This window comes from Nilaparvata lugens, chromosome 5 (genome assembly GCF_014356525.2).
Source record: "Nilaparvata lugens isolate BPH chromosome 5, ASM1435652v1, whole genome shotgun sequence".
Lineage (NCBI taxonomy): Eukaryota > Metazoa > Arthropoda > Insecta > Hemiptera > Delphacidae > Nilaparvata > Nilaparvata lugens.
This window is the reverse complement of record NC_052508.1, coordinates 19012564-19025356: the sequence shown is the minus strand read 5'-3', so window position 1 is coordinate 19025356 and position 12793 is coordinate 19012564. Positions and strand designations below refer to the sequence as shown.

The 12793-nt window shown below is 35.2% G+C and overlaps 1 protein-coding gene across 1 annotated transcript in view; it reads left to right on the top strand.

Annotated features, from left to right (window-relative positions):
- LOC120351259 (kinesin-like protein CG14535) overlaps positions 1–12436 on the top strand; it is a 95664-nt gene extending 83228 nt beyond the window's left edge. Inside the window, exon 3 of the mRNA XM_039427832.1 lies at positions 12252–12436. Coding sequence (XP_039283766.1) covers positions 12252–12416 — 165 coding nt within the window. The 3' untranslated portion in view covers positions 12417–12436. The remainder of the gene's footprint in view (positions 1–12251) is intronic.
- Positions 12437–12793: the final 357 nt, after the last annotated feature.

Sequence of the window (12793 nt, the reverse complement as noted above, 5' to 3'; positions counted from 1 at the left end):
GAGAATTGAATCAAGCAACCCTAATTTTTGAGGTAGAAGATTGAATTAGGATTACTTATTTTGAGGTAGAAGATTGAATTAGGATTACTTATTTTCACAATAGCTCATGAGTTACTACGTAGGGTTCAGTAGAATAATAACCATTTTTGTGATGTTGTCTAAAATATATTCAATTAATTCATTTATGAGCTCTGAGTCATTCATAATAGGAATCTTTCATAGATTGTCACCAGTATGAGATATATCTAGTTGGACTTCTCAGAACCTTTAGCTTTACTATTTTATTTCATGTATCTAGATTCTTACCAAAGTACATTGAGAAACTCAAAGTACAGACAATGACCTGTCTCATGCTACCTATATTTTTAAATAACATCTTCTCCAGTTTCAACTTAAACCTACAAGATTTATGTACTTCCCATGCAAACTCAGATCTTATCTGTCACCTGTAAGACTACCAGGTCTTTTGCAAACAGAACTTTTTAAAAATATATTTTTCTTTGGTCTTTATCTTCAAGGGACTAGTGCATCTAATTAGAACGCTACATGGGTTTGTTTTGATCAACTGAAAGCCAAAATTAATCATATTTTGAATCAAGTGTTTCCAGTGAACCTATTCCAAGAAGAATAAAATTGTTGATTGTTAGTTAACAGTATCAAAATGACTCCAATTTTGATTCAAACATTTTCCAGTTTGTTCTATCCAGTATCCTATTTTGTCTTGTTATTTAAAATATGATTTGAATGCATTATATTAGTGAAAAATGCTTTATAGAACAACTGTTAGAGGAGAGATCATTGCACACAATTTGACACAATTATAAGATGAAAGTTTGAAGCCGCGTAATTCCTAAGAGAATAAACATGGGCAAATTTCACATTGTTCAAACTTGTGCTCAGTTGGAGACTCTCGGCAGAAGATGGAGTGTAAAAAGGGTGAAGATGGGGAGGCGAGCGTCTGAGAGAGATTGCAGAGGGCCCTAAAACACCAAGTTGGCGGATGGCGGAGGCTTTTCAACAGTACTACTGCAGAGCAGAGCAGAGCAGCAGTTGCAAGTGGCTACGATATTTCTTCTCTGTGTTAAGTTGCCCTCCCTCGCCACTCACCTTGCTCAAGGAGGGGTAATGGATGGTTCATTTTTCAAAAGTAAAAAGTAATTTCAAAAGGACGGCCGACATGTTAGTGAGGAGGAGGAGGAGGAGGGGCTGTTGTGCCACCCGGGGGACACAACCCCCGAAAATGCAAGCTGTAGGCTGCAGCTTGCCGTTTATTAAACTGATCTCAAGAGGAGGAAAGTATGGAGCTACAGTCGAAAAGAAAGCACAAATGGTAGGTATTCCTACACAACAATCAGCAAAAAACTATAATGTATGTTATATATCTTGGCCTTCAACCTTAATATTGGAATGGAAATAACTTACAATAGTGGACATTGGTTAGTGAATGTCGTCGAATACATAACCAAACTGTGAAATTTCTATAACACTCTAGTCTATGATGTCATTACTGTGAATATTATACCTGCTGAGTACCTGATATATTAAGCCTGCTGATTACCAACATTGCTGATTTTTTTAATGGAATTCAGTAGGAGTAAGAATTTATTTGAAATCAATCTTAGTTTCAATCAATCAAGTCACTAGCTTCAAGTTTGTTAATTCAGTGTATAAAGGTTAACGTCTCTTATTGATCAAGGATATATATTTGAGCTTTTATTCCAGTCTAGCAAACTATTGGACATGTTGTACAGTATGCGTGATGTATTACGAGAGAATTTAGATAACTGGGATTATAATATTCAAGAAGAGTTCCAGAGATGACAGTCACATTATGCTCAGTTTTAATTTGTTTCCAATAAATACAGCTTCCGGTCAGAAGCTCTGCGCTACCATAAATAATTATAGTTTAATTCAACTAGAGTTTAAATTTCAGATTTTCTAATAATTCTGCTTGTACATAACTGAGTGAGTTTTACAATCGTCTTCACAATTTCAAATTCGTTCCTGGACTTTCAATAATTTATTTGCATTGTTCCTCACAGCCATTGATCGCAATATGCTAAAGCAGTTATACTCATGTCGTGAGGTTCGTACGCATTCCAATTGCAGGAATCTTGTTGGCCCGACAGGAACTCGATAGCTGGGTATATTTGGAAGAAAAATCAGCACGCTCACGCGCGCACACGCACGACAGGCTGCTCGTAATCAACAAAGCAATATGTTGTGATTAGTATGCACGGTTCAGCTCAGGTTTGGCTCCCACATACGGCTGCCATACACACGGCACGATGCACACGTCTGCCGCACACACACACGCACACCTGTTCCACCCACCACCAAATTCACTTGCAAACATGTATACATGTCGCATGTATGCTCATTGCCACTAGTTGTGACCACTTTCAAATAGGTCTCCCATACAACAGTATATTTGTAGGCTCTGTATTTGGCATGCGGTCGCACAGACTCCAATATTCGTTCATAACCCAAATGAACACGGACATGATGTTACATCGTATTAGACACAACCAACTGTAATTATTCTGAGCCGTCTGCTGCTTTCAAACTATAATGTAGTTGTGCTATTGAATATTCTATAAGTAGAGAAGGAAATTTGGCTGTTAACAACTGAAACAAAAGTCCACGTTCATTGATGAACCCGAACAGGATAACTTTGATGATAATCACAAGCTTTGCACCAATGGTGCAAAACTCATACGAGCATACGATATGAGCATACTCATACATATTACATCTATGAATATAGATTCACTGTGTGGTTCGAGCTCAATACAAGGTCTACTAATAATTATCAAGTTCTTATAGTTCAATTTAATGCATCGATATAACAATGAGTAGGTACTCTACAAGACAGTTGCGAAATGGCTCTTATTCCCATAATATTATTAAAATGAGAATGACTTTGGGCTTAGTACAGGTAAGATAGGGATATTTTGTTTCGCGTTTCATCATTTCTGGCTACATTATACCGTAACCTATAACTTTTTAACTCTGAATTTAATGAGAAATGATACAGTCCTATTTCATCTTTCATTTATCAGTTAATCTCACCTTTGCAGGGAGATGAGAGAATAATTGAACTAGAGCTCAACATAGTGAAAAATTTATCTTCAGATATCAGGATTCCTATCCAATCACAAACCTCATGAGTCTGATCATGCTAGTAGAAGTGTTGCGGAAAATTCAGAGTTTGGTACATAAAAAATCAAAGATTATTAACAGGAGCTGATTCCACTATAATCTGGTTATTCTCAACGAATGCAACAGTATTAAAATAAAAAGAAAAATGGATAAAAATATTTCAGTATTCAGATCTATTGAACTGAACGGTTTATCCTGGAATCAATGCATAATTCGTCTTGTTGTTCACTATATAGTTGATTCAACTATAATCCGGTTATTCTCAACAAATGCAACAAAATTAAAATAAAAAGGAAAATGTATGAAAATATTTAAGTATTCAGATCTATTGAACTGAACGGTTTATCCTGGAATCAATGCATAATTCGTCTTGTTGTTCACTATATAGCTGATTCCACTATAATCTGGTTATTCTCAACGAATGCAACAGTATTAAAATAAAAAGAAAAATGGATAAAAATATTTCAGTATTCAGATCTATTGAACTGAACGGTTTATCCTGGAATCAATGCATAATTCGTCTTGTTGTTCACTATATAGTTGATTCAACTATAATCCGGTTATTCTCAACAAATGCAACAAAATTAAAATAAAAAGGAAAATGGATGAAAATATTTAAGTATTCAGATCATTTGAACTCTGTACGGTTTACCCTGAAATCAATAAATAATTCATCTCATTGTTCCATGAAATGTAAACATGTCATCTTCCAATGCAGTGGGATATGGAACGTATTAGCTACCAAACATAATATACTACAAGAGATGGAGCTCTCCAGAGTCCTGTTTTGGGCTGTGTTGTGATAGTGTGGGTAAATAATCTAATAAAATACGAAAGAGGCTTCCTGCGACTATTTGAGGGGGAGAGGAGAGGGTAGCAGCCCATTGTGGAAAAATGTTTTTACTTGCTCCCTTCTACTTCTCAGGTTGACGGCGGCGTATGTTTGTTTGGTGACGCGATGGTGGCCCAGACCCAACACACGAGAATCCAGCCAAGGGATTGAGGGTGGTGTACTGTGTAAATCCTGGGCATTATTTATGGAGCCGCATTATAGAAAAAAGAAAAATCCAACCTGAAACCTGAAACTTGAGCTGGAAAATCGAGACTGAACCTATTCGAAATACCAAAGCCGCACGCATGCTGTCACCAGCCCGTTTTTTGGAGGGTGCAGCCGCTTATTGTCCGGGGACATTTGTTGAAATGCAATAAATATTTACGGCGAGTCAAAACGCCGTTTGCCAGTTGCGATTCTCTCTCCTCCTTTGTAAACTGCGGCTCTCCACCCACCCCCACCCTCTCACGCCTATGCGTTTTTCAAAGCTTATCGTATCGGAGATTCGAATCTGATTTCTGCTCTTGTTTTTCCACACAGGTTTTGTAAAGTAAGCGCACTGTTTCGATTCAATATTTGTGCAGTCATAGATACTCCGCCTTGATTGTGTATGTCAGTGGTCAATGATGTTTGTTGTTTTTACCGTTCGTTTTACAAATACAGATTGATTTGTCAATAGACTCTGATCAACATTCTCTCTGTTTAAGACAGAGTGTTATCTTTATATCACAAGCCTATTAGCCAACAACAGAAACAGCAATAGTTCTACAATAATAATAAGGCACCCAAAGTGGGGAGAAATAGAGCAACAATAGAAAAGCTGAATTCATCTACATATTTATCTATGTTCTGAATACGTTAATTTTTCCAACTGTTCCCATTATAATGTTGTGCTAGTATGCAATGGGTCTTGCAAGACCTGGCAATACATTGTCATTATTTGTGATAAAGAGTCAATAGAGAATAATTATCAATGGAAATGAAATAATAGTGGCTGAATGGGAATAGAATCAGTGATTGATCTATCAATGATTAATATTATTTTCGATGATACACGTATCATGCAGATTGACTAATTTCCTAATTTTGTAATGTACTCTGAGTTTCCACAGCTGAATTAATATATTTTTTTATTAGCCACTTATAACATAGTTAAGAATGAATAGTCTGAGAATATTTACTCATTTATTATGCTAAGAGTTGTTAATTATCATTCTAATTCGATCAACTTTCAAACATAATCAGGAGAACGTTTTCTGAAAAAGCCTTACCAACTGTTTTTGTGAAACCCAAAGTTCTTTGTCGGTCCAAATACGGAAAATAAGAAAGTGAGAGAATTTTTTTAGTTTTGCTACTCTTCCTCACTCACACAAGCACATACTGAGCACGCACTCACACACCGATTCCGCCTCATACTCCTAGATTTTGACTAATGTGCTACCAGACAAAAACAAGACCGCTTATTTCCATTACATACATATCCCAACTCTACCAAGAAAAATAAGAAACTACATTCCCACTTTGTTCCGAATTTCTCTTCTGTTCTTGGACTTTTCTCTTACTACACCTCTACTGCTTCAATTTATAATGTCGTACGTCGTACATAAATCAAAACAGAAACGGGAATAAATTTCAGCCACCATGGTTGCCTGTTTTTATTTCCGCTAATACAATTGGCAGACTTGAGTTCCCTACACACGCGAACGTGTGGAATATGAGATGATGTGATTTTCAATTCCTTGTTCCTTCTGCTGTTTTGCATTGACATGGGCCAAATAGAAAATCACCTATTCCGTTTAACAGAAAAAATAATGAATGAAAAAAACAAATAACTCATCAGGAACAATAATTATTGTTTAAAAATGAGCTTTTCAGGAAAAACTTCAATTTTATTATTTTTTAGAGAACATGACTTTCTCACTGAATATGAATATAGTATAAAATATACTACCTCTGAATGACGTCTTAATAAAGCATAGCATAAGCTGATAAGAAGATAAATAAGCGGGTTAGTGCCGCATAAGTCTGTACGCACCTTCATGTGCAGCTATGGAAGAATGAATCTGAAAATTGTATCATTTGTATGTAAATTGTATCCATTTTTATGATGTAATTTGATTTTATGATTTATGAAAATTCATCGCAGTTGATGATTATTCTGATTCAATAATTCTAGATAGCTCTCTTGATAACAGTAACTGTAGCCTTAATCTCTCAAGGCCTAGCAACACAGAGAGCGTTTGTTACAGAATATTGGCCTCAATTATTCAAGAGTGGCTCATCGTTATTCATTCTTTTTCTTAAATTCTCAACCTTAGTAAAGTAAAATCTCATAATACAAATAAGATCATGCAGATGTAGGATCGTTGATGCTGGTTTTGGCTCAAACCTTATATGATTTGTTCAAACCTCTTTCAACATTATGTAAGAATATTGTCAATTCAACTGGAACTCAAGATTTTTCACGAAAACACATCCCGACCCACAGTCCTGTGTAGTCCTGTGATTTGCAGACTCTGATGGAGTTGGAAGACAGTTGTGAATGAAAATGGCGGCCGGATGAGTAGTTTGTTCTAAAGGAAAGCCACTGCAGTAGGTAGCTGTGATAAATATTTACAGCGAAAGGGTAGCAGAGAGCAGAGAGATGAAAGAAAGATGGACAGCGTGACCAAAGAGTGCGAGAGAATGAGAAAGAGAGAGTGTTTCCTGCCTCTGAATTGCAGGTGCTGTACTGTCGTTCTCTTTGGAAAGTCGGGTCAGACTGAATTTTTATTCAAGCCTTCATCCTTCACCCCTCCACCCTTCCTGGCTTATATTGGGGGTTACCTGGCACACGCGACATATTATCTGTCTCTCTCTTTCTCTTTCTATCTCTCGCTCTCTCATCTCTCACGAACTCTTCCCACTCTCTTATTTCAGCTTCCTCATTCTCAGTATTTTCTTCATCATTCACGCATACTGTCTCAGTCTAGCTTCAAATTCCCGTTACCTACTTCCTTACATCACTTGCTGTTTTCCTCTTTCAAGAATATCCCACTTACATCTATCTATTTCTCTTCTCATTCCCTATCTTTTTCCTTCTGTGCCTATTTGCTCCTCTTTTCTTTTTTGTCTCTCTATCAACTTCCACTTTATTAACAAGCTTTTTCATCTTCTATTTTACATTATATCTTTTCACATTCTTTGAGGACATTCTATATTATTTCGTTGAAGTTATTGCATAATCCTCTAAATTATTTCCTGTTTTTACGTTTCCCCACTACTATGCCGTATTGCTCTATTTTATTCGTCATTCTCACCCATTCTCTCTTCCTGTCTTTGTTACTGGAAGTAACGTCTTTCAATCTCGAAGAATCATGTGTCACTCACTTTTCTTATTATATTTCTAAGTTTTCCACTGAAACCTTTTGAGTTATTTTCTGGTCAATGAATACACCCAGTTCCGTTCATCTTCATTTATCTATATATTTCTCTATTCCTCTCTTTCCATATTCCGCTTACTTTATCTTACTTACGTTTCTGACTTCTGTGTAGCCTAACTCACTTATCCAAGATGGACTTTTCCTACTAGTCAGGTAAGTGGGTTCTGTTGGCCGGTCGGAGTCTGTGTGATGTTGAAAATAAGTGGGAGAGAGTTTGAGAAATTCTAGCCGAAAATGGTAAGAGCAAGAACGAATGCTAAACAGAGATGTGAGCTGCCAAGAGAGCAGATAGACAAGACAGACCGACAGACAGACAGAAAATGCGAAGGGGTGAATTTTGTATTCTTGTCGCGCGATCCTCTCCACGTGCAACTACTTTTTCTTCTTATTCTACTTTTAGCCGGCCGGCGCTGTTCCGCAACCAGCAATACACAAACCTACTTTATGAAAAATGGTTTTAGAAGTACAATGCTCTATGGGTATGAGATTAGTCTGGTCTCGATTATTTTGATCTTCTTTAGTTATATTCTTATATCCTAATCGATTTGCAGGTTTACTTCCATCCCTCTTTTTAGAGCTTCGCTCTGGAGTACAAAAGCATAAAATAATCATTACGAAAGAAGAAATCATAATAATATTTATAGTTCATACAGAAATGTTCTATATAATCCTATTATATTAAGCGAGCAATCTCTGTATATCTGTTTATATTTTTCTATTTTTATATCAGACTATCTGGTTATATGGTTATTTATGTTCAACGGATCTCGGAAACAGCTCTAACGATTTTTACGAAATTTCGAATATAGTAGGTTCATGATATCAAAATTCAATAGCTCTAGGTCTCATCCCTGGGAAAACTCGCTGAAGGACATGGAAAGGATAATTCATCCTTGGAAAAACCGATGATGATTTCGTCGTCTGTCGATAAAAGAAGATGAGTGTGCCTGTGTGGGAGATCAGCTGTGTAAACAATTAGCTTACCGTATCTCGCGAGAAATCTAGAAATTTTTATAGACTTGATTAAAATACAGTAATCTAATTTGTTGACATGAGATTTTATATATCACAATATTCAAAGTTAATCATTATTTTACAGTTCTAAGTGATTAGTGAGTGTTAATTTGTTATTCAATTTGGTAAGTAAACAATCAAAATTAGAACTTTTATGTTTTCAAATATTTGGACTGAAAATTTCACCTGAATTCAAGTGTATGGAACATAACCTACTTTTGGAATATTTATAGTGTATAAATCAAAATTCGGGGAAGAAACAGTTTTGGGCTGTGCCTGTTGGTCCTTCCCCAATCATTTTAAAGAATTGAGTTCTGTTTATCAATAAATAAATAACGAGCAAAGCTCGGTGCCCTGATATTCACAGTGAATTGAGATTAATTCCCAAAGGAATGCAAACATTTCCCTCACAAAGGCCCGGTTGCACAAAAGCCGGTTAAATTTTAATCCTGATTAATTTCACATGAACCAAATCAGAGAAGACCATTTCAAAAAGATGGTTCTTTTATACTTTTGAATTCTACTGGAATTAATCAGGATTAAAAAATAATAACCCGGCTTCTTTGCAACCGGTACTAAGTACCTGATTGAATGATTACAAAAGTTCAACAGCTGAGTCATAATTTTGACACAGTCCCACACACAATGATCTCGCTCATTCACTTCCATCATCAACAGACGACGAAATAATTATTATCATTATCATTACTTACTTTATATATGTAATATTGTAATGAATAAAAAAAATTGAGCTGTTTTTCCAAGGATGAATAATAATTATCCTTTCAATGTCCTTCAGCTAGTTTTCCCAGGGATGAGACCTAGTGCAATCGAATTTTTATATTATAAACCCACTATGTTCTGAATTTCGTGAGAATCGTTAGAGCCGTTTTCGAGATCCGGGGAAATACAAACATATAAACATAAATTACTCGTTTAATAGTATAGGATTATAACAGGACGTAATTTCTAGGAAACTTATTCAACCTAATAAACCATTCAATCAATTGGTCTAACAGTTCAGCAGCTGTAGTGAGTGCTCAAGAAATCAGGCCTTAGTATGATATTCCTCTATCACTTTTATTATATTGTTAATCATTTATCAATAATTGTTCAATGAGCAGTCTTATATTTTTGAACTTTCAACGATATTTTCGGTGTTTCCCGACCTTCCTACAAACGGTTTGAAGCTGGGTTTTCGTTTGTGCGTAAAAATGTCGTCGTCGACCACTACAGGGTGAGGATCTCAGATTGGGTAAAATTCAATTTGTCTAAATAACCTGAAAGATTATTCAGGTTAAATTATGTTTTAATGGGGGAGGTTGAGTTTAAACTTTCAAATGTCAAAATTTTGATATTATAAGAAATGTTTGGTTTCTTGAATAATAAGCAAAAAATAATGAAAAGTTATTTGATCAGCTGTTTTAGCACACTTGAAATTTGGATAATATGAATGTAAACAATGCTTGTCGTCGTCGACTGCGGAAGTTTACGCATAAGCAAAAATGCACCTTGTACAATTTATACTGAAGGCACAATCAATGATGCTGATTCCCATTGTTTGCCGTTTTTCCAATATTATTGGTTTGCGTGACTATGGAATAATATTCAGTAACTCAAGAATAAGGTCATTGATTTATGACTTCTGATTCATTTCTTCAATTTAAAAAAGTTTTCTCAACTTTCAAAAATCTCGTTTACCATTACATTCTCCTGAATCATAAGTTCTTAATGGAAATCAACAATGATATTGATAATAATACTACCATTTTGTGTTTGTATACAACTTAATATTCTAAATTTTCTGACTCATCAGCATTGAACTGAATTTAAGATCAGTTCTGGTAATAGCCTGATCAATAAACATCATTACTTTTTAAATATTTTAAGATTTGAGATCTAATTTGGTACAGAATAATTTTCAATAATTTTTCAAAATCAGCAGGAGAAGCATCGGTGAAAATTTTTCGAGAGATGTAGGAAGCATCTCTGTATATAATATAATAAAATTTAAGCTCATACAAAACAATTCATAATTGCATCAGTTTTCTCCATAATGAAAAAGTTTAATTCAGTTACTCCAGTTGATTCATTGTAAAATGAATCAACGGAGATCACATAATTCATTCACGATTGAAATTATTGTTGTTTTGGTGGATAATAACTTTCCTTCATCATTAAAACTCCTGTGACAACCTCACACGTTTTATAGCTATAATTATTACTCTTGCTTGGTAGGAAAGTTTGTGTTCAGCTCAGGAAAGTGTAGCTGAACTTTCTTGATGGGTACTTTTGATCACAGATGAAGCACTATCTCCAACTTAGCAACGAAACTAACAGAATAAGATCCATCTGGTTTTCACAGCAATAATAGAGTGGATTATTGCAGTTTATATTGTCTGCTGAGAGAGAGATGGATAAATAGAGAAGAATGATAGGAATAGTGAGTGATTAGAAAAGAGAACGAGGATGAGAGCGAGAAAGAGCAATAAAGTTAAGTGCGCAATAGTAGTAATCTAGTTTCTATCTTTCTCTCTCTCCCACTCTTCTCCAGAGGGTTTCCAAGACACAAGACGACTTCGGGGATCTATTAGTCGTAAACTGTGTACAGTGAAGCTTTCAACTGTTCCTTCCATAAACTGTTAATGATGTCACAAGCTCCAGCATTGCAAGCTGCGAAGACAGAATGGAACATTCTACAAGCGTTGGGTTCTAAATACAGTGAGAGGCAAAGTTGGCCAACAATGCAGAGAAATAAACATTGACTTCATTCCTACGCTTATTCGCACATTTTAATCCCCCTATAAAAGTTCAACATTCAAAATACTTGTAATTTAATTAGGAAGTTTGTTGTAGTCTCTAATGAACTGCTACTAATCAAATTTAAAATAATTTGAATTATTACTACTTCAGTTTACAGTGTTTTTGAATGGCGATAGAATTGGGAATATAAGAAGAAGTGAGTTCACTATAGTGAGTTGACTATAGAGATATAGTTGTTTTTTACTTAGTTCAACCCGAAAGCACCTAGGAATTCCTCTGTAGATATAATAAAGTAATCTATATATCTTCAGTTTTTCAGATTCACGGATCACATAGGGCTCAAATGTTTTTTTCGTTGATGTTTCGCTTGTTGTTGTTGTTTTGATGTTGATTGTCTTCGTATAGCTACTAGTAATAGCTACTTCATCATCGATTCAACAGACCATGTTGTCAATCCATTTTCAAGCTTATTCATTTCACATGGATGAATCATTATATATAGAATATAGAATTCAGAATATATAATAGAATATAGAATAATAAAATATGGATCTCCATAGAATCAAAAAATATATTTCCAAGTTTATAGATAAAAAAACATTGCTTGGAGGGCATAAACCGTCTTGAATGTCTATGGTACGTTCACAGTGACAATGTCATGCAATATTGATTATTTTGATGCAACTCAATATTATTTAAGCCTTGTCGTTCAATGCTCAGAGGTTGTTCCAATAGTAAATTTCCCTGACAATTAATAATGATCAATAATTACAGTTAAAGGATTTCCTCAGACCTTTCTTAGTTACGGTTTAAGTAGTTGTATAACACGGATTTGTGAAATTTGAATGGACACAAATTTCTCTGGCAATTAATAATAATCATTTATTACAGTAATAAATACAGTGATTAATTCAATAATTACAGTAAAAGGATTTTCTGAGACCTTCATTAGATACACTCTACGTAGTTGTATAACACGGATTATGCATAACTAGAGTTTAAACATAATTTGAATGGAGACATAAGCATCTCAGTATGTTTTTTGTTATGATTGACAGGTGAAGGTGATGCTGAAAGTGGCGAACGTGGATGAGAGTGATGAGACTTCGGCGTACATCAGTGTTGACAGCAAGAGGAAGCAGGTGACTGTGTTCGACTCGGCTTGTCCTTCGTCGCCCTTCCTGGACGACAGACGCCAGAGGGTCTCCGATCAATTTTCATAACGACAAGGAAAGTTGTGTGAGTGCGCCACACCAGATTTTTTATTTATAGTATTAAGAGTATATAGAACTATTCGATGAGTAAATTCACAATGATAAATATTAAAAATGTCCCACTGGATTTATTATTATATATTTTACTTTTTTCAACACAGTTCTTGTACAGTTAAATGAGAGTTGCATGATAGTCACACTTCTTACGCAGTATGCGAAATTACTGATAGTGGGAGAATATCCATAACCATTGTTATGAATTAAATTTGTGAGGAGAGCCTTAAAACTTAGATAGAGATGGTGTTCGTTGTCAACAATAGTACTTCCGAAGCTCATATAGATTCCAGAACTTGCCTATGGATAAACGATAGGATTAAAACTGTTGC